Below are 20,719 nucleotides of genomic sequence, written 5' to 3'. Positions count from 1 at the left end.
CTGAAAGCTCTCTTTTTAAGAGGCATCCTCTGGGAATTCCCTAGCGATTCAGTGGTTAGGACTCAGCACTTCCACTGCTGGGGGCCAGGGTTCAATCCCTGGTTGGGGAACTGAGATCCCACAAGCCATGTGGTGTAGCCAAAAAAGAGAGAGAGAAAAAAAAAGAGGCACCCCTGTCAAACATATGAGCTAGCAGTAATATCTTTGGGTGTGGTGGTCCACTTTTTCCTAATAATTTGTTAATGTGTAATTTATAAATTTTTGAGCATGTAGTATGACTGATAATCATGAAATCAGGGGGCTCCAGATGTAAGAATTTATCAATGCCTTAAGATAATATATTTGAAATCCTCGTTTAAAAAGCATTTTGCAGACTTCCCCAGTGGCGCAGTGGTTAAGAATCCACCTGCCAATGCAGGGGACACGGGTTCGAGCCCTGGTCCAGGAAGATCCCACGTGCCACGGAGCAACGAAGCCCGTGCGCCACAACTACTGAAGCCCGTGCTCCACAACTACTGAAGCCCGCGTGCCTAGAGCCTGTGCTCCACAAGAGAAGCCACTGCACTGAGAAGCCCGCGCACCCCAACGAAGAGTAGCCCCGGCTGGCAGCAACTAGAGAAAGCCCACGCACAGCAACGAAGACCTAACGCAGCCAAAAATAAATAAGATTAAATAAATAAATTTAAAATATAATAAAAATAAAAAACATTTTGCTACCAAATTTTAAGCTGAAAAGTATTTGGAATAATTCTGTAGAAAGAATTACAACTACATGGCTTTTTAGGTTTTCTTACAAATTATTCATAATTTCTATGAACTGATCATCAAATTACTACCAATAAAATTTCAATTATGAAGGAAACAATTAATAGAGAATAAGATAAAACCTTCTATTTGTTTATCCAAATATTTATCAAGTTCCTACTATGTTCCAGAGATTATGTATCAATCCAAAAAAATGAACCATTGGGAAAAAAGACTAAGGAGCTGTGTATGTGCTATGCATGGAAAAGGGCCCAGATCACAGTATGTGATTGTCAAATCCAATGGACTCTTGGCTAATGGAAATATGGTTTGCAGAAGAGGGCAGGTAACAGTTTCACTCAGATGGGTAATTGTCAGGCCTGCATCATTATCTTTAGTTCTGGGCATCATTATATGACGGTTTGGAACAGTTAGACTATATGCAGAGGATATTGACTGAGATAATACACTGATACATAGATCAAAACTGGATCAAGGAAGGAAGCTTTGAAGAAGCTAAGTTAATTACTGTGGAGAAGAGAAAATTTGGAAGACATGATTATATTCCAATATCTAAACCACTTTTGTGTTCATGTTGAAGAGGTCCCAGATGGGAGAACCAGACTCTGCAGAATACAGCTGCAGTGAGGTACATTTCTGTACAACACAGGGAAGAATGACTTAGTGATTATGGCCATCTAAGAATAGAATAGATTTTAGTCCTTGGTTAGTTGGAAGTTTTTAAGCAAAGGCTGAATGAACACTGGAGGGCATCTTGAATAGGAAATTCAAGTATCCATGGTGAGAACTGGGCTAGTTAGTGTGAATTTCCTTTCACCTTTGAGCCTATACATTTCTGTTATTTAAGCGTAAAACATGTACTGGTGCCATAGCTAAACTCAAATGCCACCTGGAAGATCTACAGCATGGAAATAGACATACTTCAAACAAATAGGCCTTTTGAATAATACTTTATGTTACAGAGCATTTATGATCATTTAATAAGCAACACTGAAAGTAGATTTCAGAGATAATGTTTAATTTCATAAAGTTTGCATTTCACACCAAGGAGATTTCAGGTTGTATATTTATAGACCGTACCTCCCATGAAAGCATAAGACAAGATTTTTGGTTGCAGTTTATAAACAGAAGGTAATGGCATGAATTTACTAATCTTTCCTTCATCTTTAAATATACATAATGTTAAAAGACCAAAACAGAAATGTCTCGGTTTTAGGGTAAAGCCATGGATTAAATCACATCTGTGTATACAGTTATAATGCACTACAACCTTTACGTTAATGTGGGAAATCTGGAACATAGACTTTATCATCATGCTCTACTACCAGCATTAGAATGGATCTTAAAATTAAGTTTATTCTTTTCCCTAATATATACAGATTATAGAATATTTGGAGAAATGCAAGTGTCAAAGGAGAAAAAATTACTCATTGTGCCACTGCCCAGAGACATTTCTGTGAGCACCTTGTGCATTTCCTTTGTATTTTCCACTCTACATATCTGGTGTATGTTTGCTGTACTACTTTGATCATATTGTATCAGTATTTTTTATCCTTTTCCTAAAGCACAAGCAATTTCCTCTGTTTTCCCAAACGTTTGACGACATAATAATCCTCCTGGTGGGTTCACTATTGTTTTTCTTGAACACCTGCTAGTGTAGGATATTTTGGTGATTTCATAGTGAGTTCTACACCTTGAACATTGTGGGGTGAATTGTCATGATAGTCTAGACTCTGCGGAGTCTTGGGAAACTGTCTTCCAGGCCGAATTTATAGATATTAAGAAATTATGTGAAAAGCTGACATCTGCTTATAATATTCCCTATAAAGCCCTTGAAACTGTTCCATATCAGAAAGCATGGCTCTGACGGGTTTGCTAGAGTTTTAAACCATATCATTTTCTCTTTTTAAAATTTGTTTTATTCAAGTATAGTTGATTTATAATGTGCTAATTTCTGTTATACAGCAAAGTGATTCAGCTATGCATATATATGTATTCTTTTTCATATTCTTTTCCATTATGGTTTATCACAGGATATTGAATATAGTTCCTAAACGATATCATTTTCTAATCAGGAACCTCTCTCTTTTATTTTTGTTTTTATTTTATTTATTTATTTTTTGGCCTCACCACATGGCATGCAGGATATTAGTTCCCCGACCAGGGATTGAACCTGTGCCCACTGCAAAGGAAGTGCAGAGTCCTAGCCACTGGACCACCAGGGAAGTCCCAGGGACCTCGCCTTTTACGTTTGAGTTGATGGTTTTTCCTAGACACCCCAAGTTCTAACTGCCTAGAGGAGAGGAGCATCTAAGTGCCACTTCTACTTATTGTGGAGAAGGTTTGTGTTCATCTTAACTCCAAGGAAAAGAACAACTTTCAAGTGATTCTCCTAGCATCATATAACATTCTTTAAAAAGCCTTCTTGCAAAAACCCACGGGTGAGTCCCGTTAGCTCTGTTCTGCTGGTGAGATTGTGGGTGTCCTTTAGTGCCTTTCAGCTCAGATTGGAAGCAAAACACCTCCAGGCCTTACAGACTCTGAAGGACGTCATCAGGAAAACCCAGAGGGAGTTTTCCTCTTGGTGTGCCTAAGCTGAACCCAGCTCTGCTAGGAACTATTACTTTGTGCATCTGACATGTGGCCAGTTGTTGAAGTTCTGGCTCAGGCTCACATGGAAAAATGCTTGCATAATAGCATGTGGTTCATGTTGGTGAGGGAATGGTGTCCAATGGGATTCTCTTAGATAATATGTATTCGGGGACAAAGGACCAGTTGGAAGTAGTGGGAAGGACTCTGCCTATAAGCAACTTAAATCTTTAACCAACTATTGCCTAACAAATGTAGATCAGCATGACCAAGATAATTTGTAAAATGTCTCCTTCTTCCAGGATTAAGAAGGGTGAGGGAAAACACTTATGATACAGTAAATGATAAGGAGCCAACATGTCAGTGGTTTTCTTTCCAAGCCAGAGAGATGTGTTCACTCATCCATCAATCCAACAAATCATGTGGCTTATGATGTGGAGGTGAATATGACATACTTCCTACCCTCACAGAACTCAGTCTAGTAACAGACGCATATTTAGATAATTCTAACATGATCTAGTAAGAGAGAAGTGCATTAGATTTTTTAAAATAAATTTATTATTTTTTAATTTATTTGGTTATTTTTGGCTGTATTGGGTCTTTGCTGCCGCACGCTGGCTTTCTCTAGTTGCGGCCAGCAGGGGCTACTCTTCGTTGCGGAGCATGGGCTCTAGGTATGCGGGCTTCAGTAGTTGTGGCCCGCGGGCTCTAGAGCACAGGCTCAGTAGCTGTGGTGCACGGGCTTAGTTGCTCCGCAGCATGTGGGATCTTCCCGGACCAGGGCTCGAACCCGTGTCCCCTGCACTGGCAGGCGGATTCCTAACCACTGCACCACCAGGGAAGCCCCAGTGCTTTAGATTTTATGAGAATATTTTGGAAGGGCATCTAACACAACTTAAGGTGGGTAGGAAATGGGGAAAATATCAGGGAAGCCTTCCTGGAGGTAGTTACATCTACATTTTTTTGTTTGTTTTTAATATTTATTTATTTATTTTGGCTGCACTGGGTCTTAGTTGCGGCACGTGGGCTCTTTCATTGCGGCGTACAGGCTTCTCTCTAGTTGCGGTCCACAGGCTTCTCTCTAGTTGTGGTACTCGGGCTCTCTAGTTGTGGCGTGCAGGCTCAGTTGCCCCACGGCATGTGGGATCTTGTTCCCCGACCAAGGATCAAACCCATGTCCCCTGCATTGGAAGGTGGATTCTTAACCACTGGACTACCAGGGAAGTCCCTACGCAGGATCATTTAGTTGCGGCGTGCGGCCTCTTAGTTGTGGCATGTGGGATCTAGTTCCCTGACCAGGGATTGAACCCAGGCCCCCAGCAGTGGGAGCTCAGAGTCTTAACCGCTGGACCACGAGGGAAGTCTCTACACTGGTTTTTAAATAACCCGAAAGCGTTTTGTTGGCTGAGGAAAGAAAGAGGGATGGGCATGTGGGTGGGGGTGGGGTGAGTGGATGGTGATGTTCCAGGAAAGAGACAGTGTCTGCCAAGGTATTGAGGGGACACGGAATTAAGACTTATATTCTGGCAGTGCTTGTTTGAAATTTTTTTTAAAATAAATTTATTTATTTAATTTATTTATTTATTCTGGCTGCGTTGGGTCTTCGTTGCTATGCGCGGGCTTTCTCTAGTTGTGGCGAGCGGGGGCTACTCTTTGGTGCGGTGCGCGGGCTTCTCATTGCGGTAGCTTCTCTTTGCTGCTGAGTACGGGCTCTAGGTGCGCGGGCTTCAGTAGTTGTGGCTCATGGTCTCTAGAGCACAGGCTCAGTTGTGGCACACGGGCTTAGTTGCTCTGCAGCACATGGGATCCTCCTGGACCAGGGCTTGAACCCTAATCCCCTGCATTGGCAGGCGGATTCTTAACCACTGCGCCACCAGGGAAGTCCCTTGTTTGAAATGTTTATTGGACATCTGTAGAAATGTCACGTAGGCAAGTAGAGGTGTGTGTCTGCAGTTCCAAGGCAAGAACAGAGCTGGAGATCTAGATTTGGCAGTCACTGGTAAATACATGGTACTTACACCTGTAAATATCTGTAAATACTGAATGAAGTTGCCCAGAAGAGTGTGAAGTTAGAGAAGAAGACCCAGAGAGACAGATTGCCTTAATATTTAGAGGGTGGTCTGGGAGGAGGAGCCAGCAAAGGAAGCTGAAAGGGGTGCCTAGAAAGTTTGGGGGGAACCAATAATGTGTCAAGAAAAAAAAGGGTCTCATTAAGTATGGGGTGATCAGCAGCTTCAAATGCTTTGGGGAAGTAGAGAAAGAGAAAACCAAAGAAGTGACCATTGCATTTGGTAACTTGAAGATTGTTAATGACCTTGACAGAAACTGTTTCTGTGAAGTAGCGGGGACAGAACCGTAGTGCAGAGGATGGAAGATAGAATGTAAGATAAGGACAGGGAGATGAACAAGAGCAACTCTTCTCTTTGGGCTAGTGGGTCTTCTGGCCTCTCTTCCTAACTGCCATTCAAAGGAAAGGGAGGGAGTTTGTGGTCCACCGAAATGACTGCCCAGGGTCAAAAAGAGCCAGGTCACTCATACCAGGGCTCCAGGGGGCACTGATCCTTGCTTATTAGGCTCATCTCAGCTTCCACAGACATGTAGTACTTTCAAGACTCTATGTAATGTTCTTAGAACAGCACACAGCACATAGTTAGTGCTATATGAACTTTTGTTAAAATTATCCCAATTTCTAGGCAAGCTCTTTGGTGCCTAAGAAGAACAAATCATTTATGTAGACCAAATTATTTTTCAGGAAGTGTGAAGACACAAATCTTAACACATGGCAAAAACTGAAGCATAAAAAAAGAAAAACGACTTGTGTATAGGGGTGCCAGTCCTCTAGTTTAATGATCTATTCTCTCTCTTTTCTGGTTAAGGTTTTTTAGAGAGTATAGGATTGAGCTATCGAACAAGGGCAAAGAACATGAAAAGGAAAACAAAGAGTAAAGGCATATCCAGAGAAATACATTTACGAAATCAACCAAAATAGAAGTCAGTACAGCACACATTGCATTAAAGTTTTGTATCTTTCAGGTAGCTGAAAGATGACAGATACAGGGTGGATTTTTAGTTTTGCTTTGTTCATTGTTTAGATGAAAAATATTAACGTAGAAACGGAGGAATAATAATACAACGGTGCAGCTGTTCCACGTGGAGGAATTTTGAAACTGAACTGCTCCGCAGATCAAGAATAAGGCAGAAAGTGGAGATAATGGAGAGGAAGTGTAAATAATCGTAAACTTCTCCTTGGTCTCTGAATGCCTTATCACTCCTTTCTGCCTGAAGGTTAAATCCTGGATGTTTTCACAGTTTTCATGTGGAAACTGTGGTTCTCTATCTTACAGGAGTATTGTGGAGATTAAGTGAGATATGTAAAGTGTACAGTATATAGTGACTGCATCTTTAGTGCGTCTTTTTTTTTTTAAATTTTATTTATTTATTTATGGCTGTGTTGGGTCTTCGTTTCTGTTCCAGGACTTTCTCCAGTTGCGGCGAGCGGGGCCCCTCTTCATCGCGGTGCGCGGGCCTCTCACTATTGCGGCCTCTCCCGTTGCGGAGCACAGGCTCCAGACGCGCAGGCTCAGTAGTTGTGGCTCACGGGCCTCGTCGCTCTGCGGCATGTGGGATCCTCCTAGACCAAGGCTCGAACCCGTGTGCCCTGCATTGGCAGGCAGATTCTCAACCACTGCGCCACCAGGGAGGCCCTTTAGTGCATCTTTGAAAGAAGTACACATCCCCTCTTGACTGCTGACTGGTGTTTCCAGTTTATTTTTTTCCTTATACCCTTTAACTCCACTGAAGATGCTTTCAATACAAATCTAATAATAACTGCAGCTAACGTTTATCATGTACTCAAATTAAGTCATTTAATCTTTGAAACAATTCTATAAGGTAGGATTGTTACCCTCATCTCGTGCGTGGAGTCAGCATTTGGCATCCTGGCTTCAGAGCCCAGCTCTCAACTACTATTTCTCCACTTTTGGCCGGACAGACCTGGGCCACCCTTTCGGGCATATTCTGCTGCTAGCAAACTGAGTTTTCTTTTTTGAAACTACTCTTAACTGCCTTCCTTTGCCAAGGGCTCTCGCCTCAGTTCCAGGGCCCATGAGAAGGTAATTTAATTCACCCAGATGGCACCAGCCCAGCTACGTCCTCCTCAGATCCGCGAACTTTCACCTTGGCTGAGCAACGAGTCAGCGCCACCGTCCCTGTATTGCACTGACCGCGGGGCTGCCCCGCAGTGTCATTATTTTAAGTAGCAATACAGTACGGGTATTCTCTGCAAAGACACAGGACCCCACCAATCTCTACGAGCGACCACGTTAACTGGACCACTGAGCCGGCCCCAGAGTCCAGGCACTGGCGCGATGGTGTGGGCACCGATGCGCAGCAGGACCTCGGACTGGGACTGGCAGGGCGGGCAGAGGGGGGAACAGCCTGAGACAGGGAGCGCGCGGGCCAGGCCGGAGGGTACGCAGCAGGCGGGGCGAGGCGGGAAGGGGCGGGGCCAGGAGCCCGCCGGGCCGCTCCCCCGCCCCTCCCCCTCCGCTCCCCGCTCCAGCCCTCGCCCCGCCCCGCCCCTCCGGCCCAGGCCTGCGGCTCCGCCCTCCTGGTGACGTCACTGGCCAGGCCAGCCGGCGCCATTTTGAAAGTGGAGTCGCCTGCCGTGCCGCTGCCGCCGCCGCCGTCGCTGTCGTAGCCGCCGCCGCCGCCGCCGCCGCCGCTGGAGAAAGAGCAAGAGTGGGGAAGACCAAGAGTGAAATCCACCATCCCGCCGGCTGGTTGGCCAGCCCCTCCTTCCTTCTCCCCCGACCCCCGCCCCCTCCCCCCACAGGTGCCATCCGCCTCCATCCGCCCTCTCTACCCCCCCATCCCCAGGTGAGGGGGGTGAGTTCAGGAAGCGGAGACCCCGAGGAACCCAGCAGGGTCACCATTTGCAGCGCAACATGGCAGGTAAAGGAGAAATCACCCTCTCCACCGACAAGGCACCGCTTCCTTCCTCCTCCCTCCATCACCCCCTAGCGACTGCTTGCGCCTCTCGGAGAGCCACGGGGCACCCCTGGGATTTCAGGGAATCGGTGAAGTGGGCTGGGGTGGGGGTGGGGTGGGTTCTGGGGAGGCGAGTGGTCGCTGTGGTATCGAAATGGCTTTGAACTGGAGGGCTGGAGCCTGGGCATGGGTGGGGGTGGGGTGTGTGCCGGCGAGCCGAGGGGTAAGGCGTGGGTGGGGCGGGGTAGGGGCGAGTGCCGATTCGTCCCTGCGCTTGGGAGCCCGCTGGAACCTCCGCCCCCGCCCCCCTCTGGGGGCTTTTTTGCGGCTCTTCCTGCCTTTAATTCCTGTGTTTCTCCCTGCTGCAAGCCTTCTTGGGTGTTCCTACAAATAAACATATTTTGCACTGAGAAGGAAGAGTGCTTTATAAGTTAAAATACAATGGGGACATAACGTGTATTTCTTTCCACTGTGGGTACGTATATTTTTGAGACTGTAAGCCTGAATTTTTTTTTTTTTTGTCTGGAACCATCTCCCTTTCGTTTTTTTTTTACCCTTTAGGTCCAAAGAGTGCAAGGCCTCTAATACAGCGAGTTGCGTGAAAAATGTAATTTAAACTTTCCGTTTTGCATGTTAGCTTTTGTGCAGATGTCCTTTTCCCAAAAGGGTTTCATGGAGTTAGTTAAAATAGTTGTGGAGCTCAGAGATATAAATAGTCAAGAGAAGAGAGATTTAGGTAAAAGCTTGGGGCGGAGGGGGGGAGATGCAGAGAGAAAACCAGGTTGGAATATTTAGCAAGGAATGGAGGTGAAGGAAGAGAAAGGTAATTGCTTCGAGGATTATTTTTGTACATTTTGGTGTTGCTGAATATCTTCCTTCATCTAGCAGAATCAGTCCTAGATCTAGATTCAGTTTCTTTCTCCATAGATCCAGGACATTTCCCCCTCCCTGCTTGGCAGTGAAATGGAAACATTCAGGGACTAAACCAGTTTTCCGTGCTTTTATCAATATTTAGATAGATAATTAAACCTGTAAAAAAGTTAACATATTGGATTGACTTAGGGTTTGCTATGCGTAAGTTGCTTTTTGGCCTTGTTGAATGATTAAGTGAAATTAAAATTGTTCTGCACAAGATGATGACAAATGAGCGAAGTTAATGCTTTGCCAGGTCCTTTGGATTCTGAGGGCTTAGGTGAAGGGAGGCAAACCAAGCTTCTTTTTGGCAATCTCTTCACCAACATTCAATTCAGTTTCTTTTCCTCTCTGGAGCCCGTGATTTGCTGGTAATGAACTGCAAAGAAATGGGTGGTGAGGTTGTGTTTGCTGTGTGTGCGCTGTGGTGATAGGGTCATATGAATCATCGCTCCTCACCCAGGCAGTAATGTTCCTGAAGTTTTCTCTTCGTTCCGTGTTTTATGGTAGCTTAACCTTATTAACTCTCCTGCAGCCTTTTGTAGCCTTAAAGGAAAACTCTTTAACTTTCGGTATTTACTTTTTTCTGGTAGGTCTTGCTTGAAGTAAGGCTTTTACTGTGTTTGAGGGGAAGGGCAAATGGAAGGGAACTTTTGAACTGATGTACAATGGTAACGATAGTACGTGGCCTTTAAATATTTCAGACCTGGAATCTCTCTCTCTCTTTTAATGCGATACCAACTATTGGGGACTAACCTTTTTCCAAATTAGTGCCGTGGGGTGGTGGTTGTATGTGTGGGCAGTACCAGGCTGTTAGTATCATGCCAACTATGGATGCCATCTCTGTGTTTATGAGAGTAAACGTGAGTAGGACTCAGTTTTAATTGGTATGTTTTCTTTTTCCAGGAGCTGGAGGAGGGAATGATATTCAGTGGTGTTTTTCTCAGGTGAAAGGAGCAGTAGATGATGATGTAGCAGAAGGTAAGAAAGCATTTAATAATGCAGAATTTGGATATAGAATCTTTTCAAAATCTCTGTTGCTGAAGGGTTTCCTTTCAGCTGAGTCTGTTCTAGTTTAAGATCGTTCTATGTTTGTTGTCCAAGCAGGGAAAGAACAGTTTTAAAAGTCAGCTTTCTGGAAGATAGTCTTAAATCTTTTATTACTGATGCCGTGTTTTATTGTTATTTTTTCCTGAATAAAATAAGGAGCACTAGATGATGATATATATAAAACCGTCACAAGAAAAGTCTAAGGTCCATGCGGTAAAGGTGTCCTTGCTGTGTAAATTTCACGTACAAATAAATGGTGATGCATTTTCATGGTTGTACACTGTTTTTAGAAAATTTAGTTGAAATAGGTGCCATCAGTATTTAGCTCAGAAATATTCTTGATAACATCTTCCATTTTTAGGGGAGATTTTTAGGTTTTTTTGCACTTGCCTACTATGAGAGTGTGGTGTTGATTGGCATATTCTGTGAAGAAATGCTGGCTCAAATGATGCATTTAATTGTCTTGTAAAGATTAACTTAGGTGGCTAAGAAAATAACGGTGTTATAGATATATAGCATGTCTTCTGGAGAGCTTATTGTTGTGTGTTTTGAAGCTCGATTTGATCAGTGGAAGGGCTTTAGTTTTCCACCAGATTTGTTTATTAGTGTATTTCAAAATTCTAAAGTTTTGAAACTTTAGGATTTTGCATTCATTTGAGATGGTCTTAGATGAAGGAAGTCTTGAGATGGAGGAAACATTATTTTCTATAAAGGAGTTTTATTATTTCATTGTTCAGAAATACTAAAGTTTGAATTTTAATAGTATTGTGTTTGAATTACAGTAGGAATTTTCTAATATTCAGATAAATTAAATATGTACTTTAAATTTTCAAAAATTCGTCTAGTGAAAATTTATAAATTATCTGTCTCTACATTGTGTTGTCCTCATAATAAGATCCTATTTCTGACCTACTGTCAGTGTACTGTTTGTTTTGAGGGTTTTTCCAGGTGACGGTAGGATGATGGCCTTGTGTTGAGCCAGTTGAATGCTTGGATTTGCTTGTGTCAATGTTATTCGTTTTTGTTTTTGTTTTTTAATTTTTAAATTTATTTATATTTTTAAATTTTTGTCTGCGTTGGGTCTTCATTGCTGCGCATGGGTTTTCTCTAGTTGTGGCGAGTAGGGGCTACTCTTCGTTGCGGTGCGCGGGCTTCCCATTGCGGTGGCTTCTCTTGTTGCAGAGCATAGGCTCTAGGCACGCGGGCTTCAGTAGTTTTGGCTCGCGGGCTCTAGAGCGCAGGCTCAGTAGTTGTGGCGCACGGGCTTAGTTGCACCGCAGCATGTGGGGTCTTGCCGGACCAGGTTCAAGGACCAGGGCTCGAACCCGTGTCTCCTGCATTGGCAGGCGGATTCTTCACCACTGCGCCACCAGGGAAGTCCTCAATGTCATTCTTAATTAAGTACCTGATCAGTTTGCTAAGTTGCGTGGGGAGCCAACTAGCATACGTTGTACTTCTGTTACAGAGCACTCTCACATTTCTTTCTATTGAATCCTCATCTGTTTTTCAGATGAGAAACTGGAAGCTTTAAGAAGTTGAGACTCACTGATGGTCATACAAATAATGTAAATCAGGGTCTTCTGATGAAGCCTGTGGTGTTTGGCTTGTTCAGAGAAATAAATCCTAAGTTCAAGGGAGGAGTCATGTGTTACTCATTTTGTAATTCCATTACCTATTGAACAGTAGGCACTCAGATATTGGATCATTAGTTCTGTGCTGTTGTGTAATACTCGCCAAGTTATGAAAGTGCTGTATACTTGAAAAACATTCCTTTGTTGATGTCCATTTATTCCCTTTATCAAAGATCTTCTAGGGGCCTCCTAAATGCTGAGCACTAGGGCTCCAAGGTGTCTAGAATACAAACCCTGCGCGTAGTTCACTGTTAAACGGGCAAAGACCACATGCATTTTATTTAATCAGAAGAAACTGATGATTCCAAACTTAACTAACTGAACCAAATGATAGTTTGTGACATGTATGATGGATCAGTGGTAGTTTTCTTCTGCTAATACTTAGTAACTGCATTTTGCTACTGATTCATTAAATAATTTTCATCTGTGGTTGTTAAATATTATACAGTACATTCCTAGTATCTTATGCTGAAGCTTGGTATGTATATTTTAATAAAAACATGATTTATTCTAGTACCTATGTCTATACAAATGCAATAAGTATAAAAAGCACCCAATTTTCAAATTATGCAGCTTTAATTTGGGTTTTTTGCATACTGTAGTCTGCACATCATAGTCTATTATGTTTATTTTACTAAGAGAAGGTTTACTTTTCTGAAATAAAGTAAGATTAATACATTTCCCCCTTGGTTTAGAGTATAGTCTCTAAATGGGTTACATCTGGCTCAACCTTTAGTTTAGCTTGCCTGTTTTCTGTTAACAGTACATCCTAAGTTCTTTTCCATCAAAGGCTCCAAATTGTCTTTCCCCTCCTACATGTATTCAGCTGTCATGGCATACTCTTTTTACTTCTGTAATGCTTTAATCTTCTTTCCATATCCACTTTTACCTTGGTTAAGGTTCTCAGTATCTCTCATCAGGATTGCTCTAACTTCCTAAATGATTCCCTGCTTCTTGTCATGTTTTGCTTCTAAGTTAATCTTAAATGCCGTCCCAGTTTTATTTTCCTCAGAAATCTTTAGTGGTCACTGTATCCACAGGCTTATGAATTACATTCAGATATTTTAGCCTAGAATGTGAGACTTCTCACTGGTATGGCCCCTACTTCTCTAAGTTTATTTGCTAGTGTGGTTTACGATCCAGCTAAATGGATACTGTTCTTCAAACAAGTCCTGTACACTCTTACTTTGGGGACTTCGTGCGGTTTATTTTGGTTTTTTTTTTGCTGTTCCTACCTTGGAATGCCTGATACTCCTGCCACAGTTCTCTTATCACAATCATATTTATCCTTCAGGTCACGCCTGTAACCCTTTTACTCATCTCCCTTTTTCGGAAGTATTTTAAGAATCTTCCTTTGTAGCACTTTGTATTTATAATATTAGTACCCCAAACCTCTGCTGTTGTACTGTGAGCTGTATGTGGGACATTCTATATATAAACTGCTATGCTTAGAAGAAAGCCTGGAACACAGTAGGTGTCCAGTATTTATTGAATGGAGGAAGAAAATTTACTATAATGAGGTTATGAAGGGGGACAAGTATGGGTGAAAGGTAGCATGACTGAGACACACTTGGCAATCATGAATTTATTTACTGGGCAGCTTTGTAAGTGGACTGATGGTATATAGCCGTGTAGTAGAAAGAAGCGAGGAGACCTTGGGTTTCTATCCTAGTGACAGACTAGTATATGTCACTTTGGGTAAGTACTCCTCTGAGTTCCAATATACTTAGCCTTAAGAAAACAGAACTGGATTAGGTGATTTCGGTTGTTCTTGTACTCTTAATCTTGTTAACTCTCAAAGATGTCTTAGAAAAGAGACAGCCCCACATTATTACCACTGGTAAGTTAAATTGTTTGAGATGTTAGACTCTCTAGGGGCCTTAATTTAAAAATAAGACAGTGGACTTAGTTACTCAAGGCTCAGAATTTTTCCTTAAATAACATTACAGAACTAAGACAGAATTTTGACATTTGATCAGATACTCTCATTGTTTTTTGGCCCAGGTAAGCCCTTCAGGACAGTTACAGCCTGTGTTGGGGTACTTATTCTACACACACGGCTCTTCAGGCACTTTAAGTAGTTTACCTTTGATGTAGCTAATTGTTTGGGAGAAGGATGAGGCACTAAAATCATTCTCATGTAGTTTTTATTTTAACCTTCATAGTAACAGTAATAACATTTTATCATATCCTGAACTTTTAGTTTTTCCTTTATTGATAGCTATTCTCCCATGAGAAGGTAGGTCAGAGCACAAAGGCCATGATTTGAATCCTGCCCAGTCACCTACTAGCTGTGTGATCTTGGGCAAGTTAACTCAACCTCTTTGTGCCTGTTTTCCACCTCTGTAAAATGAGGATGACAGTAAAACTTGTCTTAGGATGTTGTTTTGATGATTAAATGAGTTAATATTCCTAAAACAGAAACCCAGCACATAATTAGGGTTTAGCTATTGTTATTACTTGAATATTTATGATGAGTAAGGGAGAGTAGGAGAATGAGGAAACTGGGCAGTTGTCTTTAAAGGCTACTAAAAACTTCTCATCAGCCAAAGTGAGGAAAATGGTATGTGTATGTTTTATACATATTCTCTGATTCCACAGATATAAAGTTCAAAAACATTTAGAATTAAACCATAGATTTAGAGACACATATGAAGCTGGTAAAACTCTATAAAGAATAGCTACAAAGTAATTAACTGTAAAAGCCAGGATAGTGGTTATCTTTAAGCAGTGATAGGCAGTTGTGATTGCCAGGGGTTCTGGGAAGGCTCATGGGATGGCAAATTGACCTGGATGGTGGTTGTACAGATGTTTGTAATAACTGGTTAACCTGAAGATTGTTGTTTTGATTTTGATTTTCTATATTTGTTAGACTTCACAATGAAAAAGGTTTTTAAAAAATCCCATACTGTACTAAAGGGTTTAGAATGAAAAATGGCAATCCCTTCCACACTCACTCCCTAATCCTCCGTAGCCCTTCTCCTAAAGGCAATTATATTGAACCCTTCTTCTAGCTGTATTTCCTTGGGCTTAATTACATTTTTTGTGAATAAAATGATATTTCTATTTCTTTCAATTTTAGACATTTTCAATTGACTTCCTTCCATGGTAGATGAAGATTAAGCTGTTGACGTTTTTGTCCCTTTGCCCCAGCGTTACATCATATGTTGTGGTTAAATTAGAAGTCAGTGCTTACATCGTTAAGGGGATGCAGATGTTCCCTACTGAGCCGGTGCTGCACTGTAGCGTTGCTCATTTCTTGTGCATCCCTTCATTTTCCCTGAAGCTAATAATTGCCTGTTTTTTAATTTGCCTAGTTCTTTTGGAATTTTTTTTAAAAACTTCATTATGGAGATTTTGAACATTACAGGAAGAAGATGAAATAGTATAATGAATTCCCATCACCCAACATCAACATGTGGCCAGTGCTGTCCCATTTATAACTTGCATGACTTGACTCCTTCCCAGTTCTTTGTTATTTACTAATAGAGGTATTATTGGTTTTGTTTTTAAAATCTAGATTCAACAAACTAGAAAACCAAGTTCATAATTTTAATGTGAAACAGTAAGGAATATTTCCTCATGATTTTTTGCAGTAGCAATTCTGATAATTTGTTAATTTGTTCAAATTTTACTTGTGAAAATAAAATTATTAAAAATTCAAATACACGTGGATAATCTGAAGTGTGTAATTTTGGGTGAAAGATAAGGAAAAATTAACCAATATGGTTATTTTAATTATTTTAATGCAAATTTTCACTATTTAATATTAAGTATTAAATAATAAATTTTTATTATTTTCATTAATAAATGTAAGTATAATTTTCTTCATCTCCATATTTGACATTCTTAAACTTTTTTTCATAGGATATTATTTTAGGGTATGATTTTATTACATGAAGTCAGTGAAACTTGGATCCAAATGTATTGCATCTTTTCAACACTGCTTCCTGTTTATTTTTGGACTTAGACTTGTGGACTGCTTCTTGGAAAAAAAAACTTTCATTGGGAGAGTCTAAATACTCCCCACATAAGGACATAAATAAAATTTGAGAGGCAAATAATCTTGGGGTATCACACAAAATTTGAGGGTTTTAAATCCATTCAGTATGTTTTATGCTACAATATAAATAGATTTTAAGATCATTTGTGTTCTGTGTTTCTTAGAGTAGTATGCATGTTAGATTTAGGCACTAGGGTCAATTAGTAGAAGAAAATAGTAGAACCCCATTTTTTGCAAATTTCAGAATATTGGCACATCAGCTGTATTCCAAAACGTAATGACTCATAGCAAAGGTCTTAGTTAACATTCTTACCTTGTTTCACATGTCACACTTCTTTCTCTCAGCACTAGCATGACTGCTGACAGAAGTCTGGTACTAATGCAGTACCATCACTTAAAGTAGTGTAACTTCACCCATTAAATAACATGAATGATCATATTTATCTAGTATTAGGCAGTATCCTTGTTTTCTTTTAAGATGCTAAAATTTTTTTCTTACCCCTTTATTGGTAAAAAAAAAAAAAAAAAAATTACAAGAGATAATGGCATTTTGTCTCAGGTTACTAAAATAAACCAAAAATTACACTTAGGTAGTTTTTAGTACTCTCTTTTAGTGAACTATATTTTAAAATTTTTGAAAATTGTGGAATAAGCAGAATGATGAGAGACTGAAGCAAAGAATTAATTTTATTAAATCAGTAAAAAGATTACCATATATTACATATTTATACATCTATATTTGCCTAGTTGAGTTGCAGGAAGAAAGGTAAACTTTATTTTAAGCTTCTTATGCTGTTAAATAGGAAAATTAAAGGGTTGGAGATAGATGTTTTAGCTAATATTCTCAATTACAATCTCTTTTCCCGTAGGTGATAGTGGAAATTAAAATTGAGTAATCAAAGGTCTGCAAGTTGCTTCCTTAGTAGAAGGAAAGAGAAGTAAAGTCTGGTAATATATAAATTAGATTTCTCAATTATGTGCCAGGTACTGTTTTAGGTGCTTTATCGATATTAATTTATTAATCTTTGAAATAAATAGATGCTGTTGTTTTTCCATAGAGACAGGAAACTCGGCTAGGAAGGCTAGTTTACTAACTGTATCCTTGAGCAGGTGGTAGAGCTGGGATTCTTAACTCAAACCTTTACATTTCCCTAATGTAATTTTATTTATTTAAAAACTTGAGCTACTTCTTTTAGTTTAGGTGAAGGTGTTTGAGGTTGTTGGAATGTGACTTGTTTAGAGTTTATTTGTAATGCCGAGTAGATTATTGTTTTGAAGTAATTAAATCCAACTTGGAGATTTACTGAATCTTCTGCTAACGGAATTCTTAAGCTAGGACATTCGATAAGGGATTTTTGAACCTTCTGAAGTTGTATGTAAAGTTGTAATGTGTGTGCTTGTACATAGGTGCATTTTTCTGGTCACAGGGGGTCTGTAACCACTGTCAAAACAGCGATCATTTATTCCATTTTGTCATGTGGTCTGGCAACCCCTCAACTGTATCAGAAGGTCTCTGAAGTTGAAACAGTTTTCATAATAATACTAAGATAATATTTGCCTTTTTCACTGTGTTGACATTTGCACCAATGGTACAAAAGCAAGGGTTGGTAAATCTGCTGGCATCTTAGCGTGTATCAAGGCCTTGGCACCAAATGGTACCAATAGTCATGGTAATGTTCATTGCCATGTACCAGCAGTTTTAAAATGCCAGTTTTATGTAGTGTCTTTGATGAAACAGTAAAAATTAATTTCGTCAAGTCTCTGCTATTGAAAGTCTTGACTCTTGAGTACATGTGTGTTGAACATTCTGTGTGACAGAATGGAAAGTACACTTAAAGCACTTATGTTATAGACTAGACAGAGTACAGTGGTTGAAGGAAAAACATGGGTGCAATTACTTGTTTCAAGCTGAAGTAGTTGCTCTTTTCATGGAACATTATTTTTACTAGAAAGAGTTTCTGACAAACTACTCAGACTTGTATATTTGGCAGACATTTTCTCAAGTGAACGGTGAATCTGTTACCTCAGTGGACAGTGTTTGTTGCCCATGATAAAATCTGAGCTTTCAAGCAAAACTCAAAGTTTTGGAAAACATGTACCTCCTGAGCTTGATAACTTCTGAATACTTACAGATATTTTAGATGAGATCAGTAGTAATATTAATGATTGTGATTTTTAATACTGTGTAATGAAATGTATCAACATTTGGAAAATCTGCATAACTGAATGGCCAATGCTTGTGATGTTAAAAAGTTATGCATAAGTAAAAGTGCAAGATAGAGCATTGGATTCTAATATAACAGACAACTGATATGGTTTCAGACTCCACAAACCTTTAAGAAACTATCACGTGTTGAGTTTTGCTGTAGTATCAAAGAGATATCCGTAACTACCTGAAAAGCCTATTAAACTATTCCTCCCAGGACTTCCCTGGTGGTCCAGTGGTAAAGAATCTGCCTTACAATGCAGGGGACACAGGTTGATCCCTGGTCAGGGAACTAAGATCCCACATGCCTCAGGGCAACTAAACCCTTGCGCCGGAACTACTGAGCTAGCATGCCTCAACTAGAGCCTGTGTTCTGCAAACTACAGAGCCCACGCACCCTGGTGCCTGTGCGCCACAACTAGAGAAGAGAAAACCCGCACGCCACAACTAGAGAGAAGGCCGTGTGCTGCAACGGAAGATCCCTCATGCTGCAACTAAGCCCCAACACAGCCAAAAATAAATAAAATTAAATAAGTAATAAATAAAGCTTAAAAAAAATAAAAGGCAACATCTATTTAAAAAAAAAAAAAGGAAACTATTCCTCCCTTCCCAACTACATACCTGAGTAAGACTGGATTTCTTCATATATTTAACCTACACAGCATAGTGTAGTATGTTGAATGCAGAAGCGATGAAGAGGATCTCAGCATTTTCTGTTAAGTCAGACATTAAAAAGATTTGCAGCAATGTAAAACAATGCCATTCTTCTCACTAATTTTTTTGGGGGGGGCAATAGTCTCTTTTTTTTCTTTTTATAACTTTTTTGTTAATGTGTAGGGCTGCTTATTACATTCTTGTTTTTTGGCTGCATTGGGTCTTCGTTGCTGCACGTGGGCTTTTCTGTAGTTGTGGCGAGCGGGGGCTACTCTTCGTTGTGGTGCATGGGCTTCTCACTGCAGTGGCTTCTCTTGTTGCGGAGCACGGGCTCTAGGCATGCAGGCTTCAGTAGTTGGCGGCACGCGGGCTCTAGGGCGCCCAGGCTTCAGTAGTTGTGGCGCACGGACTTAGTTGCTCTGGGGCATGTGGGATCCTCCCGAACCAGGGAACGAACCCTTGTCCCCTGCATTGGCAGGCGGCTTCTCAACCACTGTGCCACCAGGGAAGTCCCCGCTTATTACATTTTTAAATAAGTAAGTATTTGAAAATTTAAAATATCTTTGGGGTCTTCAGATTTTAATAGTATAAGGAAATCCTGCCATCCAGAAATACCTCACAACTGTGGGCTTAGTCTGTTAATTTCATTGTTCTATTGCTTTCAAAGAATCTCATGAACTATAAGTGATCAGAAAGAATCATAAAGTGCTGCTTTTGTGCATGTGTATTTAAAGCTTTCCTATGACTTCAGATTGTTTCAGCCTACTTACTCCCTTGCTGTTCTTTAGGTACCAAACTGAATCTGCCTTCGGTTTTTTAGGGTTTTTCTCACTATCTCTGCTGAGGTCCAGCTATCATTAATACTTAATGTAGGATTACTAAATTCCTTAAAGCCTAGTCTAGTGCCATTTCTGGGTTGGCTGCGTTGTCATTAGAAATGAGTTGGTGCCCTTGACATTGGGTTTTATTTTGAACCCGACATGTAGTGGTTTGATGTGTTATTTTTTTCTTGTAAGAAAGGCACAGAATTGGCATGGTAACTATTTTCAACTCTTAACCACTAAAGGGAGGAAAGGAGAAGGAACAGTGTTTTTCTTTAAATTCTACTTTAAAATGCAGCATAATTCTATATTTAAATAGTTGCTGAGTTTCCCATTCGAAGAATGCAGTATCAACTATTTATTGCTTAGTATTTTCAGTTTTTTTTTTTGTGGCTACTTTTCTACCCTTTTAAAAAAATTGTCAAAGTATGTAGGACTTTTAAAACTAGCTTTACCAATTTTCCATGCATGTTTAAACATTTAAACATTAAAATAAACATTGAGTTTATTTTAAAAACAGCTAATTTTTTATTAATATGGACATTTTTAGTTAATGTTAGCTGTAGCTGATTAAAATGTCATCTAGATCTTTGCCTGTGGCATATGTGGAATTCCTGGCAATTCATTATTGAATGCTTCTGTGTGCCACTATACCAAGGGTCAGGCTCTTGTAATTTTAGTTTCTATAGGTTGACTTTCTCTCTGAATGTTCAGATATCAAGTGGAATTTTCTTTTCTGAAGTCCTTGAATGATCTCTTTTATCCAGTTCAAGGGGGTTCATGGACAGTGACCCTGTTTAAGAACCTCTGCTTTAATCTAAAAATTTGTCTATGATTATATGCCTATATGCTTAAGTTGGAGGAGTCAAGGATATTTTATATGGTAACGATAGTTTTTAGGCTATTAAAAGGGTATTCTTTCTTAGGAATCTTCTTAGTACTTACTGTTACTGATATAATATTAGAGGGATGAATCTTCTAAGATACTGGACCTGACAGCTTTAGTGTATTCCCATCTTGATTTTTTTTTTTTTTTAAATTAAAAAACTGCTGTCTCTTTAACCATGGGTAAAAATATTACAGGAGTATATTGGATTTT

The 20,719-nt window shown here is 40.2% G+C and overlaps 1 protein-coding gene across 2 annotated transcripts in view; it reads left to right on the top strand.

Moving 5' to 3' along the window:
- Positions 1-7,988: 7,988 nt before the first annotated feature.
- The window catches only part of PPP2R2A (protein phosphatase 2 regulatory subunit Balpha), an 85,234-nt gene continuing 72,503 nt past the window's right edge, over positions 7,989-20,719 (top strand). Inside the window, exons 1-2 of one of the 2 annotated variants that reach the window (XM_059926861.1) lie at positions 7,989-8,307; positions 10,162-10,236. In XM_059926861.1, the coding sequence (XP_059782844.1) occupies positions 8,301-8,307; positions 10,162-10,236 (82 nt within the window). In that variant the 5' untranslated portion in view covers positions 7,989-8,300. Of the gene's footprint in view, positions 8,308-10,161; positions 10,237-20,719 lie in introns of those variants that run through there. The other variant, XM_059926862.1, reaches the window with a different exon arrangement.

The sequence above is a fragment of the Balaenoptera ricei genome, chromosome 6 (genome assembly GCF_028023285.1).
Source record: "Balaenoptera ricei isolate mBalRic1 chromosome 6, mBalRic1.hap2, whole genome shotgun sequence".
Classification (NCBI taxonomy): domain Eukaryota; kingdom Metazoa; phylum Chordata; class Mammalia; order Artiodactyla; family Balaenopteridae; genus Balaenoptera; species Balaenoptera ricei.
Note: the sequence above shows the minus strand (reverse complement) of the source record. Positions and strands in the feature narration are given on the sequence as shown.